At 41.4% G+C, this 22,085-nt stretch overlaps 1 protein-coding gene across 1 annotated transcript; it reads right to left on the bottom strand.

Moving 5' to 3' along the window:
- Window positions 1–1,160: 1,160 nt before the first annotated feature.
- On the bottom strand, window positions 1,161–21,432 carry twsg1a (twisted gastrulation BMP signaling modulator 1a). The gene is made up of 5 exons (XM_085439677.1): window positions 21,082–21,432; window positions 20,199–20,359; window positions 9,148–9,247; window positions 3,861–4,121; window positions 1,161–1,654 (listed from the first exon to the last, which is right to left on the bottom strand). Exons 2-5 carry the CDS (start codon window positions 20,322–20,324, stop codon window positions 1,473–1,475), a joined length of 669 nt encoding a protein of 222 aa, XP_085295803.1. The 5' UTR covers window positions 20,325–20,359; window positions 21,082–21,432; the 3' UTR covers window positions 1,161–1,472.
- Between the last annotated feature and the right edge of the window lie 653 nt (window positions 21,433–22,085).

Raw genomic sequence — 22,085 nt, 5'->3', positions numbered from 1 at the left:
GATTAGAGTGCGTGCAAAAATTCCTTAATGTTTATTGCAAAACTTTTTTTTTCATTCCCCTGAATTACAGATTAAAGTAATAATTTATAAAAGAAACATTAATTTATATTAATTAAGACTGCAAACCAGTCATGGAAACCATAAACTCACCATTAAAGCATTTACTCATTTCTTGTATCAAGTCAGAAGTCACACCATTTTCATAGACTTCAATATAAGGATTAATGCAATTTTAAGGCATGTCTGCCAACATCCAGAAGCTACTTCATTTTTTATATATAGTCTGTTAGCAACACTCTGGCAAAGTAAGTGGTAAAAATACACCTAGTAGTTGGTAGAAGTGGGTGCTTCATTTATTTGGAGATCCTACCACAAACGTATTTTCTTTATAGGTTTCCTGGCTGAAAACAGTCTGGAACTAATGGCGTATGTTTAGGCTGTGGTATCGTTTTGATCTTAGCCACAAGTTCACTGCTATTCAAGCCAGTGTACAAGAGAAACTGTCAAACTGTGTTTTTAAAAAGCAACTAGAATCTAAATTTGGTGAAACCACATGCTATTCTCAATCATGTGTACTTTCCCCGAGCGCTGCGGTCGGACCCAGAAGACTGGTGGTCATCCTCACATATGAAACACATTATCCCTCTGATGATCTTTGTTGGCACCGTCGGCTCCAAACCACACAGCTGCAGTGGTGAAATGAGGTCGTGATTCAATTTAAAAAAAAAAAAAAAAAAACAAGGCTTCATTGTGTCGGCCGGTGGAGGAGTCTGTGCAAACTGCTGTTGCATGCCAATTGGGAACACAATCAGTGATAGGGCACCCTGCTGCCTTTTGAAAATGTACTGGCATTACAAAGAGCATTTGTGTGTGGCGGTGAGAGATTGGCATCGGTAAATGTTCCCTTCTCCACCCACCCTCCCCACACCATTGCTTGCATGAGACGGTCGGTGAGCAGTGGAACACCTGTGGACCAGAATGGTATAATAACAACTTTGTTTCCCCAGGAAATGATGCGTTTCCTGACTTGGGCAACAGAAGAGCTGGAGACAGGCAACTAGGAAGACAAATATTTACCATTTCACTCATGCCATAAGCTTTTCACACATTTTTTTCCCCCCTCCCCAGAATATATAATGAAAGACTTTCTTAGAGACGGAAACAGTCACCAAAACGTATCTTTATTTGGCATGAGACTGGGATTTAGCGGACCATAATTGTAAAAATACATTATTCATATACAACTCTAGTAAAAAAAAAAAAAAAGAAAAGAAAATGCTATAAAAAAAAAAAATCTAAAAATATACAGTGAAACAAAAACAGCAGAATAAAAGTTTGCAGGGGTAGGAGGAGGGCTGCAGGGGGCATTTTACAAGGTAACTGAGGAATGCTAGCACATAACAGTCATAGTTTCCTCTGTCCCCAGTCCTGCGGTATGGGGCAAGCATTTGGTACCAATATGTGCCCGCACTTCAGAAGAGACAGTTCATGCACTTCACAAGCTTGCTGCCGTAGTCCACGCACTCCGGTCCGATGCACTGGCAGCAGGCGTTGTGAAACCAGCGGTACTTGGATCCTCCCATTGACTCACAGTATAGTTTACACTGACGAATGGACACGCAGTCGTCAAAGTAGACCACAGTGCACATGCTCTCTGAAATTAAAGAACAACACGCAAAGATGATGGTGTGAGTCACAGATCCAGTAAAGAGAAAAAACTAAACCTTTAACCCTCAATTTCCTGCTTTTCCTTAAAAGCTGAGGTCAAATTGCTGCGTCAAGTATGATTGTGTGTTCTGGTGAGCTTAATGAGTTAACAGCTCAGCTCTGAGGGATTGCTTTCATTATTGCTTTATAGTAAATAAAGCAATAGAGGTTGAGAGCCAAAATGGCCTCAAATTCAAATAAAAATGGCAATGTAACACTTCCAATTCCCTTAGCTGGAGATCTTCTGGCAGCACAGTCCTGCTGTAATGATACAAAAGTCTGATCCAACCGAAACTGGTCACAGTTCAAGACTGACTCGTCAGGTCACATTTTATTACCCTCAGTGAGTGAGCCTAAATGTGAACAAAACAAGGAGACGATGGGAACAAAGGAAAAATTAAATGGCAGCAAGTCTTGTTTTGTGTGAGCCATTCAAAAACGTAAAGCAATATGAGACGGCACATTTAGGAAAAGACTGACTGCTTTTAGTGGACCATGTGGCTTCTCATCATTAGTTACAATTTCTGTGGAATACGGTGGTTTCGCTGATGTACATTTGTGGTCAGAGGTTTACATACACTCATCTCAGGCATGAATGTCATGGTAATTTTAGGCTTTTAATCATTCCTTTGAACCCTTCTCTTTCCAGGGGAGAATGATTGGACAGCATACATCTTTAACGACTTTAACAAGGATTGAAAGTACAAGGAACTCTGTGCAGATCCCGGTATCGTCAGTCCGATGAGTGCTGTGAAAACCTTTTTCTGCTGGCAAAGCGTAGTAGTAGCAGTCAACCATGATTAATAACAAGTTAACAGACCTTTGCCATGTCAGGTCCAGAGCCATTCTAGAATATTCATCACCGCTTATTCAAATATTTGAATCGATTTTCTTACGCGAGCATGAATCTCTATGATCAGAAAGCTGTATATTAATATACGAACATCTGTAGGCATGACAAAAAGTTTTATTACTGGACACGCTTCGATTTCCTAGTCCAAGTTTTACTGAATAATCATATTTGAGCGGGCTTTGCTTGCGTGCAGGTAAGTCATCTGTGTGCAGGGAGATGGACAGATTGCATCTGTCAAAAAGTCATTTTTTAAAGTTATCTGCTTTTGTAAACAACAATTTGCAGACAGAAGAGGAAGTCTTGGCCTGGATATCTGCCGGCCACAGAAACAAGCAAACAAAACACGCCGTTCCCCCCCCGAGGACGAGTCATCAGACTAGATTGCTGATACATCGGTGTGCATACAGCATTTAAACTTCAGATTAAAAGAACGAGCCAGTTACAAAGAACTAAAGAGCAGCTGGAAGCATTAAACTTTTAAAACCCATCTCTGAAACATAATTTATAGACATTTCTTTATCTCGTTGTTGCTACACTGTCGTTTTATTCCAATTCATTTTTTTGACTGTTTAAATCTGCTGCTTTATGTTATTCACTCACTAGGACTTACTGATTATTAGATAAAAAATATACTTTCATGTTTTGTCTTTTTAATCTACAGTAACTGGCATAACTTTATTCCTTTTTTTGCCCTTTTTATGTTCTAAATGTACTTCTCTTTATGTACTTTAAGTTAGTTATTTTTATTCTCTTTTATTACATTAGCAACTTATCAATCATCTGTGAAAAGCCAGTAAAAGTTTGCTTTTAAGCACGCCGAAACACATGATTAAAGCAACATAAAACATTACGGCAAAACTGTACTTGAAGTATTCGTGTAATTGACCTGACGCCCATTCATGAGTCTATTCAGCTGAGAAGCATTAATGAGGACCCTCTATTGATCAAAGTGACACAAAAAACCCCAAAACAAAACACACTTTCATTCTAAGGATGAAACAAACCTCCGCCAATCGGGGGGGGGGGGGGGGGGAAGGGAAGGAAAAATTTCAACTTACCAAAATTGTGAGAAAATAACTCAAGTTTTCATTATAAAGTTGAAATTTTTAGATTTCCAACTTAAAATTTTGACATAATAATAAGCCCAAATTTTGATTGGATTGCAATAGTTCCCCCCCCAATTAATTATTATTTTTTTGGCCTCAGTGACAGAAATATGCTTTCCTTCAAACTTTATGATCACACCTCAATGTAGTAAAGTGTGAACAGGTACTTTTCCACGCTAACGCAGCGGCGTTACCTTGACTGTCGAGGCTGCCGTGGATGCTGTTGCCAGGCACGGTCACGTTCTCGTGCTGGCTGTTGAGCGTCTCCAGGAAGGAAACCAGGTTCTCGTGATGCGACAGCTCCTCTGAGACGGGGAAGGACACGACCATCATGTTGATCTGCACGTCGCCTTCCGTGAGGGCGCGGAACAGCGAGGGGATGGGATTTTGCAGCTCCTCCACGGTGCTCTTGGACGTGGCTGGAGTGTCGCTGTAGTTCTTTGGGTTACACATCCCTGATGTGAAAACAGTGAGAGCACAGTGAAGGATCAGGTCACAGGAATCATCTCAGAAAGCAGAAACTGCTGGAAGTCTTGTTTGATTGAAACTCTGACTTCACCAACACAATGCAGCTAAATAACTGACGCTCACGAGGCAATTTCCCCACTTCTCTGGATAATCCATAGACATCACTGTCAGGTTTTATTAATTCATACAAAAGTAACAGTTATTGGAGTTACTGGATTATCCAGAGTAACAATGAAACTTGGAAAATAGGGCACAAAGACCATTAATTTACATATAAAGAATTTTTCCCTCAATTTTTTACGTTGTCCAATTGTATTCATTGGATTCAGTTACATGCAGAGCCATTTGTTTTGTTTTTAACTGAAATCATTCAAATTTTAGACCTTATGCTAGTCATTTACTACACTCAGTAGCCTGGAAGGAATCAGGTTTATTAGTTTACATGATACAGTGTTTGCTGTGATCAACAATTCTCTGATGGAGGCTTTTGTATAGTTGCAAAACTCGTGAAATCTTTGAGATCATGTTTATTTCAGTGTAAATACAGCGTAAAGCAGCAGACTTTCACACAGTTTAAGAAAAAAGAAAAAGAGACCGAAGCAAAAAACTAGAACAGCAGTGAAGGAACGGGCCGGCTCACGATCCATCACAATCACAGGTTATTTTAATGTGTGAGGTTTTCTTGTCATTTTGCACAAATGAATAAGAATTCAAATCTGGTGAGAAGTTGAGGAGGCTCACAGTCAGTCCTCAGGACAAATTCATCTTGTTTTACTGAAATCTGACTGATACTCTCACAGGGGTAAGTCTCCAGGAAGTTAAACGCTTTCTGGTGACTTATCAGTCCTACACAGCAGCACGGAGGACTTAATCCTACGTACGAACAGCCAAGACTGAGGTTTCCGTGGGTTTCCCCTAAATTTCATACTTTCATTCCTATAAAACTTCTACTTTATTAAAAAAGTTGAGAATCATGACCATTCCAAAACACCTGAGAGGCAACAAAATTGTGTGTCTCTCTCTCTCTCTCTCTCACACACGTTTGTCTCCTTCACTAATCCACAACGTTAATTTCCCTCATTAAGAAAAAAAAAAAGCAAATCTAAGTCTAATATTTTGATGTTTGATCTTAAGAAAAATAAGAAAAATTTACAGTCTTTTAATGAACCTACTCACTGAGAACTGTGCGATTCAAGTGAAGAGTAAACATTTTATGGCATTTTTATTCAGATATATCACCAAGGACGTGACTGTGGGTCGCAAATCTACTTGAAAAACTGAGTGAGGTAATGTCAAAAATAGATATGCATTTTTGAGCATTAAGACATTTTTCCCCCCTTACAGTCTTGAATTATCCAGTTAAATCTTAAAAAGACTGGTTTAAAGGCTAAACGGTCGAACACACACACAGACACAGCAACTCAGAAAGGGCAGTTCTGTAAAACCACACCACTGTCAAAAACGTCTCGTCTCAATTAAGGCCTTTTTAACACTTCATTTAATTTCCAGATACAGTAGTAATCACTCGACAAAGTCCCCACATCAAGATATGATCTTCCTAAGCCTTCAAATGAGTCAAAGTGAATTATAGTTAATGACTAAATCATTTTATGGAGAACGGAGTTTGACAGAGGAATTGGATTACAAAACTGATGCTAAAAGCAGAGCCAGAACAGCTGTTTTCGATAAAATGTACACATGGGTCCTCCCTCCATGTCCTCCCTCCCTCCCTCCTCTAAAATATAAACAGTCCTCTCCCCTCCACTCGGCCGCTCTAACGGCTCTCAGACACACACTTCAAAGTAGATGGAATTTGGCACAGGGAGCGTGTTTAGAGTGAAAACTTACTTAAAGTAGACATAAGGGTAGCGGCAAGGAGGAAGAGCAAAAACATAAATGAGGAGTATAAACTTGCTCAAAGCTAAAAGCCATCCTCGGTGTATTGTAAAAGGCCTGTCCGGGAGGAAAACGGCACGTAACATCTGTGCAGCAGCAGCAGGAGCAGCAGGATGGAGTTCAGAGCTCAGTGTCAGATTCTTGTGTTCGTGTTCCACATGAAAGAGCTTTAATAAAGCTTCCTTGTCAGCACGTGAAGCAATATCTGTCTGCTGGAGCTGATCTGAGAGAAGACTGGTTTACGAGGGCGAGAGCTCAAACCTCGTGCTTGCGTTCTCGCACAAACTCCAAACAGCGTGAGGGGAATCGAGACGTGTCAACAGGTGTCCTCTCTCACACGTAGCACACAGCTTCAACATGTTAAACCAACAGTGTGCGCGCGAGTGTTATCGCTTCTGGAAATCTGTTTTATTTAGATGAGGGAGTCTCCTACGCCACGCAGACTTTGTGGGATCTGGAAGGTTATTAAGAGCGTTTCAATCTATGCAAGTGCAGCGTGTGAAAATGGCTACGGATAAAATTCTTAACAGATGCAGGCACCCTCCACAGGAAGGGATTTTGGGGGTGGGGTTAAACAACCTCCACCAAATAAATAAGTAAATAAATAAAAACCAAAAGAAGCGCAAAATAAGCTAAATCCACATGCTAAGCTACATACAGAATTACAAAACAAACAAATTTAGGGGGAGCCGCAAAACCACCAGAGACAGAAACAAAGAAATATCAAACGAGAGATGCGAAATGGAAAGCAGAACACACACAAATGCACAAATGATCAAGGACACAGAAAAGAATGTGCAAAGCAGCTTTAAAGAGGAACAGTCCAACCACAAAACAAGAGGCAAAAACATCACAAAGAAATAAAATAAGCAAGAAAGTCAGAACAGACACACAAACAACTACAAGATAAAATACAAAAAGGACACAAAACAGTGAGAGTGACACAAAAATACCTGCGAGAGTCAAACACACAAAATGAGAATAATGAGATGCACAGCTAAATTACAGCTTTAAAAAAAACAACAAAACACTCGTACAGTCTGGATGTCGTGCAGCCATGTAGCGGAGGTGGGATAGCTTTAACAGCTCCGAGTCAGGCTCTTAAACTTTGACTCTGCTCACTGTTTCTCTTGTTTTTTTACCAATCTGCCTTTAAGTCTGGTTTTCAAACCACCCCTGCTGCTTTGAAGTGAGTTACAGTTTTAACCAAAAGTCAAGAGTTCGTTTAAGCAGCTCGGCCTCGCTGTCCCTTCGGGGCCTCTTCATCCTTTGATCTTCGGGAGCACCTCGAGACTTCTGTCCATATGTGGAAGTGCTACTTTAATTTCCTGTGCTCTGATAAACAGTCGTCCTCTCCGCACGGAGGCCGAGACACGTTTGATATCTGGCTCTGCTCACCTCACACTCTGGTATCACAGCAGCAACACCCTGAGCAAACTGCAGCGGTTTAAACCTGTGTGCTTCTCAGCTGTCGAGCGCATTACAGCCGAGCTCTCAGGCTTTTACTGGGAGAAAGAGCTCAGAGATGAGACTTCAACTGGCACGTTCAGGTATGGATACAGATCAGTGTCAGAATTATTTGAACTACCTTACGAGTCAAAATATCTGGGGGGAGTTTAACACTTGCTGTGACAAGTCGTCAGGGTTTCTTACAACAAAACTGGGATTTCATTTGACAAAATGCAATCTTGGAACCACTGATGATCATCTGACAACGATTTAGCTCTTGAGATCTTTGGAATCATCTACATTCGTAACTAATGTTTGGTGCACACAAGCTAAATGATTGAGCTAATAGGCTAGCCTCTGGGTTCCCTGATGAGCTCAGCTCATCTTTATGGGGAAATTATGGTTCACCAATGGCAGTGTGTGCAGCCTGGGACTGCATGGCTACCTGCAAAGCACGCCTGTGGTCAGATTAGGTTGCTGTGGGTCCATCAGGTGCAGAGAATAGTAAACTTCTAGCACACGAAGATGATTTGGGGAAATTTGTGGAATTCTTTTGAACTTCTACCTTTTTGCTACCTTCCCTGTCCCCGCCTACTCATCAACCGATCAGCAACGAACACACTCATCCATGTCAAGCACCATGCAGCATGGATTTTGGACGACTGTCGGGAGCATATTTACATGGTTTGAAAACCCCTCTTCGTGGACAAATCCCTCCATAAATCGAAACAATCAGGGTAGCATAAACTAAGCATGACACAGGCTCTGCTTCTATGCCACGACACTTCATCAAATTTTGCTTCCTCCTTCACATCACACCATGAATGTTTCAGAAGAAGTCTGCACAGTTCTCACCACATTTTTCTTCAAGTCAATCTGATCTATAAAGAGGACAGAGTCATTTTTCCAAACACAGAGGAACTTGTGTAATACTTCTGACTGAAACAAGCTCTGTCTTGGGCTGGCCTTAAAGCCATGTATTCTCATTGTTATGGATACTTTTCCCTATGCAACCCTCTGAACATAGGCAGGATTCACAACAGAGTCCAGTACCAGCACTGTGTATAGCTCCCAAAGCCTCATGTTAAACCTGAATCAGTGGTGAAAGATGCACGATTAGCCATTTGTCCATGTTTTTTCTCAACATGGAGGAAAAAAACAAAACAAAAACTCTGCTTCAGAAAAGGCAGCAAAAAAAAAAAAAGAAAAAAAAAAAGCAGGAGACCTTGGGCCTGATGTCTCACCCCATTTCTCTCTGACGGAGGAGGGGACGGCAGCGCTTTCATGTCACCTTTTTTGAGTGTAGAGTGAGCGATGAGGTGATTCAAGTTGAGTCATACAGTTCAGAAGGACAAAACAAAAACACTGTGATGTGACGTGGTGCTGTATGTGTGCGTGTTTGCACTTCAGTCTTGCCTCGCTGGTTACCGATGGAAATAAATCCTTGTAAACAAAACTTCACAACAAATTCAGCACTGCGGTACACACATCCATCGCTTCTGACACTAATGTCTTACGCACATGTTGAGCTCAGCAGATATCACCAACCTGCTCAGTGTGCAGAAGCCTGAACTAACAGTGAAGTTCTCCAAACCTAAAACAACACGGACCAACTTTCTGTCAGCTTTAAAATGCGTTGCTAATAAAAACGGAGTCCCCTGCACTCACCCACGCAGTCGCAGCACTCCTCCCAAAGATTCCCCAGACACAGCATGCACTCTTTACAGCAGGAGCAGTTCCCATCAGACGGACGACACTGGCACAGCTCCTGCAGGAGAAAACACAAACGTGCATCAGTAAAGCACAAACAGCTCGTGACTCGTTGCAAAAACACTGGATAGTACTGGCTGCTGTCCTGATTATTATGCTACTGGTTGTACAAGCATACTTGCTACACATCAGTAATTTTTTCCACTGAGATAAAGAGTGTGGACAGCGAGCATAGAAGCAAACCATTACAGAGACCTGTGCACAAACTGGAAATTATATTTTATGAAGGTAAAATATGGAAATGAACAAATTTAACCACGACCAACCGAAATGTTTCCTTTGCTATACACCACAAACACACTTTGTCCATGATGTAGGAATGGCAGCAATAATGCCAGCCACAGACGTGAGATGTCGACTGATACATTATAATGCAGAATGGCACGCTTATGTGGAACAGCGTCATCACGTAGTTTGTCCAGCAGAGTGACTTTGATGTCCACTGTGTCCAATACAGACATCACCGCAGACTGTACAGGCTTTGGTTAGGATGTCTAATATTAAAGTTAGTGACAATGAAAGTATGACTGAACAAATATGGCTTGTTTGGAAAGGTTGGAGGATGAAGCCTCTTCTCTCTTAAAAGAACACGGCAGCACGGCTTTTGTTTGCAAAGCGTCTTCTGAACAACAATTCTGGGACAATGTCCTTTAGACAGATGAGCCCAAAGTGGAGATGTTTGACCTGAATGCACAAACACCTCATTCAAACTCCTGTGTATATGGAAGTTTCCTACAGTCAAATATGACTCTAGTCAATGCATTCTGTATGTCTTCTTCAGTAGTCTTTCTCACTCACTATGTGTTAATAGACCTCTCTGCATTGAATCATACTTGTTATTAATCTATGTCTCTCTTCCACAGCATGTCTTTTGTCCTGTCTTCCTTCTCTCTCCCCAAAAAGTCGCAGCAGATGGCCCCGCCCCTCCCTGAGTCTGGTTCTGCCAGAGGTTTCTTCCTGTTAAAAGGGAGTTTTTCCTTCCCACTGTCGCCTAAGTGCTTGCTCATAGGGGGGGTCATATGATTGTTGTGTTCTTCTCTTTATGTGTTATTGTAGGGTCTACCTTACAATATAAAGCACCTTGAGGAGACGGTTGTTGTGATTTGCTGTATAAATAAAACTGAATTGAAAGTATCTGGCAAAATTGGCTTAAGCAACAGGACAATGGTTCCAAACACAGCAGCAAATCTACAACAGGCTGAAAAAGAAAAGATTCTACAGCCCAGTCTGGACCTCACCCTACATGCACTGAAGCAATGCCGTAAAGAAGAATTCCTCAACAGTGATGCAGCAGTCTGATAAAGTCATACACAATATAATTATTTAGTAGCCCTACAAGCCATTGAATCGTGGGGTGTACCTCGTTTTCACAGGACTGTATGCATTAAACACTGCTTAACAAAACCCGACTACTAAACTCATCTCAGTCCTGATGAATTTGATGCGGAGGTGTCTGACAGGTGCAGCAGAAGCTTCAAATCACAGCAAACACGCTGCTCAAACAGCAGACGTGCCATTAAAACATTACAGGGCCCACACAGGCCATTACAAGACTGCGCTCTGCGTGTGGCATTCATCGAAGAATGCGAGACGTCACCGCAGACTCGAATAACTGAAAAAAAAAAAAGAAAAAAAAAAGAAAAAGAAACGGCATTTCCTTTCATGACCGCAGCAGGTCCGGACACGTTAATCCACACTTTCACATCACAGGTCTCGGTTTATGATCGAGTTAAATATTTGACACGTTCTTTAAAGAAAAACTGCACTTTGTTACAACTTTGGTTTACTAAACCAAGAATTCAACTGATTCACAATAAAGTAGCTAATTATGTTGATGATGTTTGTACTTGTAGTCATCAGTAGCCACATGTTAACAATTTACTTAATGTAATCAATAACAGTGGTTACCATGGTTCAGCATTTTCTAATTTGATGGGTTTGTTTTATTTTGTTTTTTTGGATTTCTGTTTATATTTTATCATTTAAAAAAAAAAAAAAGTGTTGGTTTTAGCCTTTTAAAATTTTTACTGCATGGAGGACGTGTCAGCGGCAAGATTTAGGAAAATCAGTGATAAAAAAAAAAAAAAAACCAAACAAACAAAATACCCCACTTCACCAAAAGCAGTTGACTCACAGTTTTGTTGAGATCTCAAAGCTCAAACACACCATCAATGTCTCATCTGTAAGTGGTAAGAAATTATTTTATATTCAAACAAATACTAAAACTAAGGATATTTCCGCTTTTTATTTTTTATTTTTCCCCCCGCATACTCTTTCACGTGATTCAGTTTATTTTGAAAAGTCTCAAAAGCATCTTGAGCTTTATTGTGAAAGGTTTATATGGAACATAAACAAGCGGACACGCGATGGTTTTACCATCGTTGTTGCTAACCACAACCCATAAAAAACAGGCTTGTCCGTCAGTTGTGTGGTTACATTAAATATAAGAGAAAGAGAGAACTTTAAGAAATTAATATAGCCACTACAGTGACCATCAAAACGATGAAAAAAATATTGCCGTAAACAGTTTATTTTACGACACCACGAAACAAACGAAAGCGTAAAATGAAACGATAGACGTTTTTATATAGTCATCCGATATATATCGTTATATTGAACAGCCCTAGTCAGTTATGTCTTCTTTTTGACTTTAGGGCAAAAATAACCCTTTTTCCTGCAGTAGTGCCATTATTGTTATGCAAGCTGACCAATTTTAGAGACGCCAGCTGTAGAGAGCATCATCTCCCTTCTCTTGATTATAGTGGAACTAAAAATTCCACTTCTCATGTAGTCCCTAATCCCCAAAGAAGTTTTTCTACAGAAACTACGAATCCTAATGAAATCCACAAGATCAAATCCAGCCCATCAGATGAGAGTTATCACTTAAAGGAGAATTGGATATTGAACATGCTCGCTGGTGACATCCAGGTTGGCCCACAGACTTTCTGAGGACAATTATTAAGACTCATTTTTCTGCCTGTTAGGAAGGTTTTGCCAAATTCTCACAGAGGAGGATTAAAGTGGTTTTCATGTTTGCTAACAAGGAAAAGATCCAGGTTAACTTCTAAGAGGAAATAAATCTTTTGCTTTAGGAAATTAAAAAAAAAAAAAAAAAAAAACCCTGCCAAAGCAACAGGTGATGATACAGCCCAAACCATGCAGGCCAATCAGAAGCCTACAAACAATAACACACAGTGCACACTGAGTTCAACAAGATAAATAAAAGCACACACATTTGACCTTGCAAGACAAAAATCTCTGGTTTGCTTGTCTGCAGGTAAATGCCAAAAAAATCTTGAAAAATTTTCAAGAAGTGCAATTTTCAGTGACTTAAAAAAAACTAAACAAACTAACAAACAACAAAATGAACAACAATTATTAAAAGTTGAACGTGTGCAAAGATCTTGTGTTTTTTTTTCCTGTCCCACTCATTTTCTACATATCTGTACAGTGATGAGAGAGTTTCCATGAAACAGACACAAACATTCAAAAACATTCATGTGGATGTTTTTGAATGTCCAAAACATTCAAACTGGAACAAACTATCCTTTAAAGTCTTAAGTCTTTTCCAGACCGGAGTCCTGAAAGACTTTCACAGCTCAGGTCCTCATATTGGCACATGAAGTGAAATCTAAAGCATTTATTAAAGTACACAAAAAACTATAATAAAAACAACAGCTGTGCAAATAAGAAAGAAAATATAAAAGTCTTTGTATGACATGATCTCATACAGAGGCCTCACACACACACACACAGGCTTGAGCTCAACTGCTCACGATGCTTTTTTTTTTTTTTTTTCTTCCTTTCTCTTAGATGGAAGCTACAAGTTTCTGCAAACATCCAAAAACATGAAACCACTGCTGATGCAATACCTCCTGTACAAACACAGGGAAACAGCACTCCTGTGCTGCAGTGCAGTTTGAGTTTAGAGTTAAAACGACACAAAACTAAAAAAAGCGCAGTTGGTGGGCTTAAAAAGCAAGTGAGAGTGCCAGAGGAGCTCCTCTTCCTCCCTCCTGTTCCCCCATGACACTAAACAGGGAGCACATTCCTCCATGTCAAGGTCACTGGGATGGGGGAGGAACAGAAGGAGGGAGGGAGAAGAAAACACCTGGAGAACAGGACAGGGCTGCTCCCTCCATGACTCCTTTCTTCCAGAGTCTCCTTTGCAGTTTTGCAGAAACCATGTTTTACACATAGACAGTCTCTCTTCAGTGACTCACCATCGAGGGATTGCAAGAAACACACAGAGCTCACTTAATCACTGGCCTCTCAATCCCCAAACCTCTGATCAACATCAGATCCCATGAGTAATTATGACTCTCAAGGGTGAAATTATGAAAAACTAAACAGCTGCTCCTGGGAAGAAAACATGCAGCCTTAAATCAGGCAAAACGTATAAAAATAGAAATTAATTTTTTTTTAAAAAAAAGGATGGAGGAGACTCATAGACCTGCATTTAGCCTGGCTTTAAAACAGTAACGGCTAACTGCCTACTAACTGCTACTTTAGCTGGATCCACTTAAAGAAATAAAAATAAATAAAAAGTACATAACAGTACATAATCACCTTTTCTTTTGAAGAAACGTTTTAGTGAATCTTATCTAAGAACCATGTCTTTATGTGACGTATGGCACTAAAGCAAGAATGCTTTTCATTAGCTTAATTTACAGTTACTAGTAAATTTGCTTATTTATTATGAAGATGTAGGCAAAACAGGAGGGAAGTGTCAAATATAAAGCTAAAGCTAAAATAACTGATTAGCTTACATTTCAAAACTTAAGGAAGGCCGGCTGCAAATCTACACGTCAGATTTCCAGCCGGCCTTCGCTTCAGGAGTGTTTTGTGGAAAACTTGCTCACATGTTTAGGGGTAAGAATTTAAGAAGTGACGTTAATTACCTTATATTTGTTAAGAATGAGCTCAAGCTTAGAGGGAGCTAGCTTTAAAATAAGCACCTCTCTGTTTTTACAATCTTTGCTATGTGCAAAGACTAAGTTAGAGCTCCATGTTTTTGTTTTGGGTATTTACGGGAGTAGAAACCACAATTCACTTCAAACTTTTTTTTTCCTTTTACTTTATTTAATTCCATTTAGCACCCACATGAAGATGGGACATACAGTGGGGCAAAAAAGTATTTAGTCAGCCACCGATTGTGCAAGTTCCCCCACCTAAAATGATGACAGAGGTCAGTAATTTGCACCAGAGGTACACTTCAACTGTGAGAGACAGAATGTGAAAAAAAAAAATCCATGAATCCACATGGTAGGATTTGTAAAGAATTTATTCGTAAATTAGGGTGGAAAATAAGTATTTGGTCACCTCAAACAAGGAAAATCTCTGGCTCTCACAGACCTGTAACGTCTTCTGTAAGAAGCTTTTCTGTCCCCCACTCGTTACCTGTATGAATGGCACCTGTTTGAACTCATCATCTGTATAAAAGACACCTGTCCACAGCCTCAAACAGTCAGACTCCAAACTCCGCCAAGACCAAAGAGCTTTCGAAGGACACCAGGAAAAGTATTGTAGACCTGCACCAGACTGGGAAGAGTGAATCTACAATAGGCAAGCAGCTTGGTGTGAAAAAATCAACTGTGGGAGCAATCATCAGAAAATGGAAGACATACAAGACCACTGATAATCTCCCTCGATCTGGGGCTCCACGCAACATCTCATCCCGTGGGGTCAAAATGATCATGAGAACGGTGAGCAAAGATCCCAGAACCACACGGGGGGACCTGGTGAATGACCTGCAGAGAGCTGGGACCAAAGTAACAAAGGTCACCATCAGTAACACACTACAACGGCAGGGAATCAAATCCCGCAGTGTCAGACGTGTTCCGCTGCTGAAGCCAGTGCATGTCCAGGCCCGTCTGAAGTTTGCCAGAGAGCACATGGATGATACAGCAGAGGATTGGGAGAATGTCATGTGGTCAGATGAAACCAAAGTAGAACTTTTTGGTATAAACTCAACTCGTCGTGTTTGGAGGAAGAAGAATACTGAGTTGCATCCCAAGAACACCATACCTACTGTGAAGCATGGGGGTGGAAACATCATGCTATGGGGCTGTTTTTCTGCCAAGGGGACAGGACGACTGATCCGTGTTAAGGACAGAATGAATGGGGCCATGTATCGTGAGATTTTGAGCCAAAACCTCCTTCCATCAGTGAGAACTTTGAAGATGAAACGAGGCTGGGTCTTCCAACATGACAATGATCCAAAACACACCGCCCGGGCAACAAAGGAGTGGCTCCGTAAGAAGCATTTGAAAGTCCTGGAGTGGCCTAGCCAGTCTCCAGACCTCAACCCCATAGAAAATCTGTGGCGGGAGTTGAAAGTCCGTGTTGCTCGGCGACAGCCCCAAAACATCACTGCTCTCGAGAAGATCTGCATGGAGGAATGGGCCAAAATACCAGCTACTGTGTGTGCAAACCTGGTAAAGACCTATAGTAAACGTTTGACCTCTGTTATTGCCAACAAAGGTTATGTTACAAAGTATTGAGTTGTATTTTTGTTATTGACCAAATACTTATTTTCCACCCTGATTTACGAATAAATTCTTTACAAATCCTACCATGTGAATTCATGGATTTTTTTTTTTCACATTCTGTCTCTCACAGTTGAAGTGTACCTCTGGTGCAAATTACTGACCTCTGTCATCATTTTAGGTGGGGGAACGTGCACAATCGGTGGCTGACTAAATACTTTTTTGCCCCACTGTATTAAAAAAAACCGACTTTGTCTCAACCAGCTGACTTCTAGAAGCCTGCTGAGAGGCAGCACCTAGCATCTGTGAGCACAACCTCATCATCCAGTAAGTGTGAAGGTTACGTAATGGTCCTTTATTATCATTTGTCTAAACCAACATTAAGCTAGACTCAGATTTATAGCTACAATCTTTATAAATGTATTCTCTCCCAGAGCACCAGTGGTTTGAAGGACACCAGCAACAGCACAAAGAAAAAGAAGACGACATAAAATACAGTTCGTCTTTGGAAATGGCAACTTCTTAAATCCATCTGTACATGTAAGAGCCTTAATCTGCTGCACAATATCACAGTGGACGGGATGGCTGTCTGGAGAAACAGCTCAAAGATGGCATCTGTAAGGCCTGCACTCAGACCTCATTACTGTGTGATACGACACTGGATTTATTCTTTAAATTACAGGTCATTAAAAAAGTGAAGACTAAAAAAAATGAGCTAACATGCAAACTGATTTGGACACAGCCACTTCTGCCTTTATTCTGAGACAAGCAATTTGTCTTCTGGCGCTACCTTTATAGTTAACGCACAGACATAATTAGTCTGTTAGTGTTAAAATATAACTACGTCCAAAAGTAGAGTTTCCATTCTTTTTACTGAAGGAAAACAAAAAGGAAACAAGGTCTCGTCCCATTTATTTTCTTTTCAAGTTCTTTCTTGGCTGGTATCACCCTAAAGCAGATTTCATATAAATTCGAGTAAAAACACTAAAGATTTACTTGCCTAAGCCTCTTAAACTCTTCATCTCCTGTGATAGTAAATTCAACCTCTTTGCTTTTTCACCATATTGTTTGACAAAAGAAGCTTGAAGACATCGCTTTGGGCTCGAGGAACCTCCTTCACCTCTGTCTGACGCTGTTGGGAAACAGCTGGAAAACAAATGGACAGACTAATCAGAACCAGCGGTAGTTGCAACCCTACTAACAACAATTTCCCCACTGAGGTGGATGAGGTTATCTTAACGGCTTAAAGAGCTCTTATTAGGCTACCCTTGCTCTCAAGTGGAAACCGCTGCAATCAGTCAAAGCCCGGCTGCAGCGAGACAAAAGGGCTCTGGAGGGAAAGTGAGTATGCGCTCGTCCCACTGAGCGACCGCTATTGTGTTTCAGCTTTGAAATCTGCTGCCCCACCCTGCTAAACAGCCTGGTGTGCAGAGTCCTGGACAGAGCTGGATTGTGAAGTTTTGCACACATCTTAGACTCAAAACTGTAGGTTTCTCTCCACACAGACGCACACACACCACCTCCTGACCTTAACCTCCCCTCCCTCCTCTTCGACCTCCTGCTCTCATGTTTCCCCACCCCTTGGTGGGGGTTTAGGGAATTCAAGACAAATGACTTGAGATGGCAGCAGAGCGCAAAAGTGAGCGTCGGACAGCAAATCCCACTAATCACAAGCAACATGGAGCGTCTACAGAGGGGCTGGAGAGGCAGAAAAGTTTCTCCTTCACGGCGCACACACACATAAATCGCTCTCGCCTCTGACAGCTAGCGAGTTGGTGTCGACGGGGTCGCGGAAGCTACAGAGCTGTTGTCCGGAGCAGTGATTCATCAGGCGAAACAAGCCACCTGGAAGTAAAGAACAAATAGAGGGCCTCAAATGTTCTGGGGAAACTCAAGCCAGGAAGAAGGGATTTGTTTAGGAGTTTAATCCAAAAAGAAGTAAGCTTTAAAAAAAGAAAAGAAAAAAAAGCCACGAGAGGCTGTATTTCCTCTGAAGATTTTTGGAAGAGAGCTCATTTTTCCTCAACTGTTTTTAGATCACTTAGCAATTTAAGACCTTTGCAAAACAACAAAATCCAGGAATTTCCTGGCTACAGTGATTCACGTGAGGATTTCTCAATTTTCCTGAGGCGTTTTCACACATGAACTCAGGAAGATGTTTGTAGAATCAGTTTGGGACGCCTTCTTAAGTTTCCTTTCGCCTCAGCCACATTTTCCCCAACTGAAAATATCAGTATCTCTGTATTCATCGCACCATCACCTGCACTACTCTCACATCAGTGCATCAGTCACACAAAGCAAACTCTGAAAGACCAAAGGACGTCTCTTCTGGCTGTATCAGATGCTTATGCGCCCTCATACAAATCCTCGGCGGGTACCTCTTAGAAAAGTTGAGGGCTGTGGTGCATGTGTGAAAACAGCACAGATAAAATTCCTTGTAACAGTTTCTAAAGCTGCACACAATGTGGGAAATAAGTATTCGATCCTCTGACGAATCTGTAAGTTTGATGAAGTGATGATTTCAGTCCATTATAAGGTAGTATGTGTAACCAATAGTGTTCTTGATGACTCTGGTCCCAACTGCCTTCAGACCGTCAACGAGCTCCTCCTTTGTAGTTCTGGGCTGATCCACCACCATCATGATCATCTTCACCCCATGAGACAAGATCTTGCAGGGCGATTTATGGTCATTTTCGATATCTACAGTTTGGATTCATCTCCTGCCTCTAAGTCTTGTTTCTTTTCATACCCACTGCTCACAGCTTACATTTAACCATGTCCTACATGTCTTGTTGTACTGTTGGTAGTTGCTGCACGAAAAGTTTTCCTTGAAGCAACGTAGTGATCAAAAGGGGGAAAGGTTGGATTACCAACCAGGAAAACGGAGGAAGAGCACAGGGCTGCTTAGACCCCTCTGGGCTCTGATTCACAGCATGCCAAGCAGATTTTTTGGTAACTTAATTAATTGCAGAAACCTGAACCTTTGCATTAAAGCCGGCGCTGTAGTACTGATGTATTTTGCAATCCTGCAGCAATGCTTTTTTTTTTTTTTTTTTTTTTTGCATGGTACCCACATTAGTGGTTAAAATCAACTCGAAACTGCATACATTTAATTATTTCATTTAATTAAGCAATGAGTTTGGTCTTCATGACTAAAGCCAGACCTTCAAAATGTCTTGTTTTAGCTAAATTAAAAATAAATAAATAAATCTAAATCCAAGAAAAGACAAACTTTGGAAGCAGAATATGTTCGGGATTTTGTTGGATATGTTAATTTTTCTGCTAAACAATCTAAAAGCCAAATCTTGAACAAAGAAAAACAACAACAGCAACAGCTTCCTCTCTTTACTTGCAAACATCGTGCTCCAAGAATAGAGTCTGGTGCAAAACAGAGCTGCAGCTCACGTTCACAAGAGGTTAAACAGGTGAAATAGCCACTGAGGTTAATGACAGTACTTTAAAGACTGTAATGGAAGAGGCAGGAAAGCTAAACACACAGCTCTGACCTACAGGACAGCAGCCAAGCAAAAATCTAGCTTGACAGCTGAAAGAAAGTCAAATCAAGAGAAGAGTTGGCCTTTCTAAAACCAACTCGAAACAAGAATTCATGAAGGAATCGGTGTTAACGCGTGGGCTGAACCCCCCATCCGAACGTGTGAGGAAAAAAGTGACATGAAGGAAGCGATGTTAAAAAGTCAACAAGCATGAATGAGTTTGATGTGAGATTTTTAAAAGCAGAGCTAAAAGAACCTGACATAAATAAATACAAACAAACGAAACAGAATGAAAGAAAGACATCCAACTCCCTATCAGCTGAAGGCTGGATAGCTTCACAGGTCCGCTCCCTTTCAGACGCCTCCAGGATTATCTAGGGAATGTATCTGCATTCTTTACAACAGATTCCATCGTTGCTCCCAGGTCCAAATCTTCATCTTATCCTGGCAGATTTTTAGACTCGATTTTGGCTGCCGTTGGATATTTACTGTTAGAAGAACTTGTATAAAACAGACCGACTGCGGAGGCATTATTTCCCCTCAGTGAATTCAGCTACCGCTCAAAGAAGCGCCGCTGTACAGTTTTGCTGCTTTTATGGAAGCAAAGCGGCAAAAAAGCGGACTCCTCGTCCACCTACTGCTGTCGCTTTAAACTCCTGACTTGTGTTTTAGCCAAGAGACACAACTGTGCCTGTTTACACAAAACAGCTGTAAACCCTGGAGGATGAAAAGCTTGAACTTGGCTGCACTTCGCCGCTTTAATCTCCAGAGAAGATCATCACATTCGTGAGTTAAGTGCACCTGAGATTATGTGTCTGCAACCACAGAGTTACCTCAGGGAGGCGAAGCCTGTTTGCAAACACTCGTTCTTTCACACACCGCCTCACCACAAACATCCAGGACTCGGCTCCACGTTTAAGGTGCAAAAACCAAAAGCAGCTCATGGGAAAACCTCAGCATCCCTTACCTGGATGAGACATTTGCTGACGTCACTGGCGCAGAGGGCTTTGTTGCAACCGGAGGTCAGAGATAATATTGAAAGGAGGAAGAGGAGAACGGCGACAGCGGGGAGGATCAGCTCACCGGGCCTCATCCTGACGGCTCACCAGCAAGGCACTGGGAAAAGTCCTACATCAATGAGAGACACAGCACAGGATCTTGGATCAGGAATGGAGGATTAAGGCAAACAAACAACAACAGTTTAATTCCAAAAGAGGAAAGTGAAGCTCTGTTCGACTGGAGAGCTCTCCTCCATTTTGTGTGAGAGTTAACATCTAACTTCTACTGTTAAACACACACACACACACACACACACACACACACACACACACACACACAGGAATAAAGTTTCATCCTAAAGTAGATGCAAATGTGCTGTCACGTGTGCAGGAACTCACTGCTTTGCCTTTCTGTAAAGTCTTAATTTGAACTTTTCTAAAACGCTCGCGTCACATCTCATTCAAAGCCAGCACTGCTTACTTTACTGAAGAACAACAACAACAACAACAACAACACACACATACACACATCTGGCAACATCAGCTCCCTTTCTCCCCCCTTTCTTCACCCCCTTCTATTTTTGTCGCGCTTTAACACTCTCTCCCATCTCGCTCCTACACTTCAACACTTGCAGCACATTGTTGCATTTCGCATGACGGCGAGAGAAAACATGTGAGGAACATTAGCTCCCCGAGTCCTGAACGCGTTTCTTCACCTCTCTTTTTCCCCTCCCCTGCTCCGCTCAAAACTTTGTCTCACTCGCACGCAGACACAAGAGAATCGAGTGCGCAAAATGAAAAGAAAAAAAATAACAGCGAGTAAATGCAGATATTAGAGAGTCTCAAACTTACCACAACGCAGTTAACGAGCTCGAGGTTCTCCTTTTTTTTTTAAGGAGGACTGGGGTTGTGCTCTCTTTGAACCTCTCCAGGATGGTGTTCTGCCGCCGCTCAAGTGTCCACTGTGTCCAGAGGGCGTCAGTCTCTCCGCAGCACAAAGCGACAGGCAGTCGGGCGCCTTAAAGGCACACACACACTCCCTTTTCTATCCGGCGTCTGTGCAGGAAAACACCGGGTCTCGGGTCTCACACAGTCACCGGGTGACGCGCATGAATCATTCAGCTCACCTTTAACGTAAATATGAGCCCGGAGCAAAGTTTGAGAGGTCGGTGCATAAAAGTGTCGTGCGTAAAATTCGCTTCTTCCAACGCAGGTGGGTTATGTTTGCCTTTTTCTTTCGCCCCCAACAACAAAGGAAGTATTTACTTTTCACTCCACCCCCTGCCCAATTACATACCCCCTTTTGTCTCCACTCTCATTAGTGGCCTTGTGGGTTGCTCATTAGGTCATCTGAAGCCGTGAAGCTGATCAGACTTCCAGCCGCGACGCCACCCTTCGCTCATTTGTTGCCGCCGCGGAAACCCTCTGATGGGGCGTTTAACTCCACAGGTGTTTTTTGTGAAACTTCATCAAAGACCCAACTGGCCACCACTTCCATAGCTGCAGGGGAGGAAGGCGAATTACAATTTTAATCGGATTTTTTTTTTTTAATCTTAACAAAGGTTAATTAACTTTACATTTGTGATAAATTATGTTTTGGACTAAAAGTCAGGTTTGAAAGTTGTCAAGATTAGTTTAATCAATTGCTTATGTTTATTTTATTTTATTTTCATTTGTTATGAGTTCTGTGGGTGTCAGAGGGAATATGAATATGTCAAAGAAAGTGTAAAAAAATCAGAGAATTATTGTGATGTATAACCAAACCAAAATATACGAAAATGTACCTATAGTAAAAATACTTTTCATCCAAAGTGTCCCTCTTAAGAATCCTACACATTATATTATTGAATCATAAT

The sequence above is a fragment of the Copadichromis virginalis genome, linkage group LG18 (assembly GCF_057382275.1).
Source record: "Copadichromis virginalis isolate Kocher_CV1m ecotype Utaka linkage group LG18, C_Virginalis_male_GT1.1, whole genome shotgun sequence".
Lineage (NCBI taxonomy): Eukaryota > Metazoa > Chordata > Actinopteri > Cichliformes > Cichlidae > Copadichromis > Copadichromis virginalis.
Note: the sequence above shows the minus strand (reverse complement) of the source record. Positions and strands in the feature narration are given on the sequence as shown.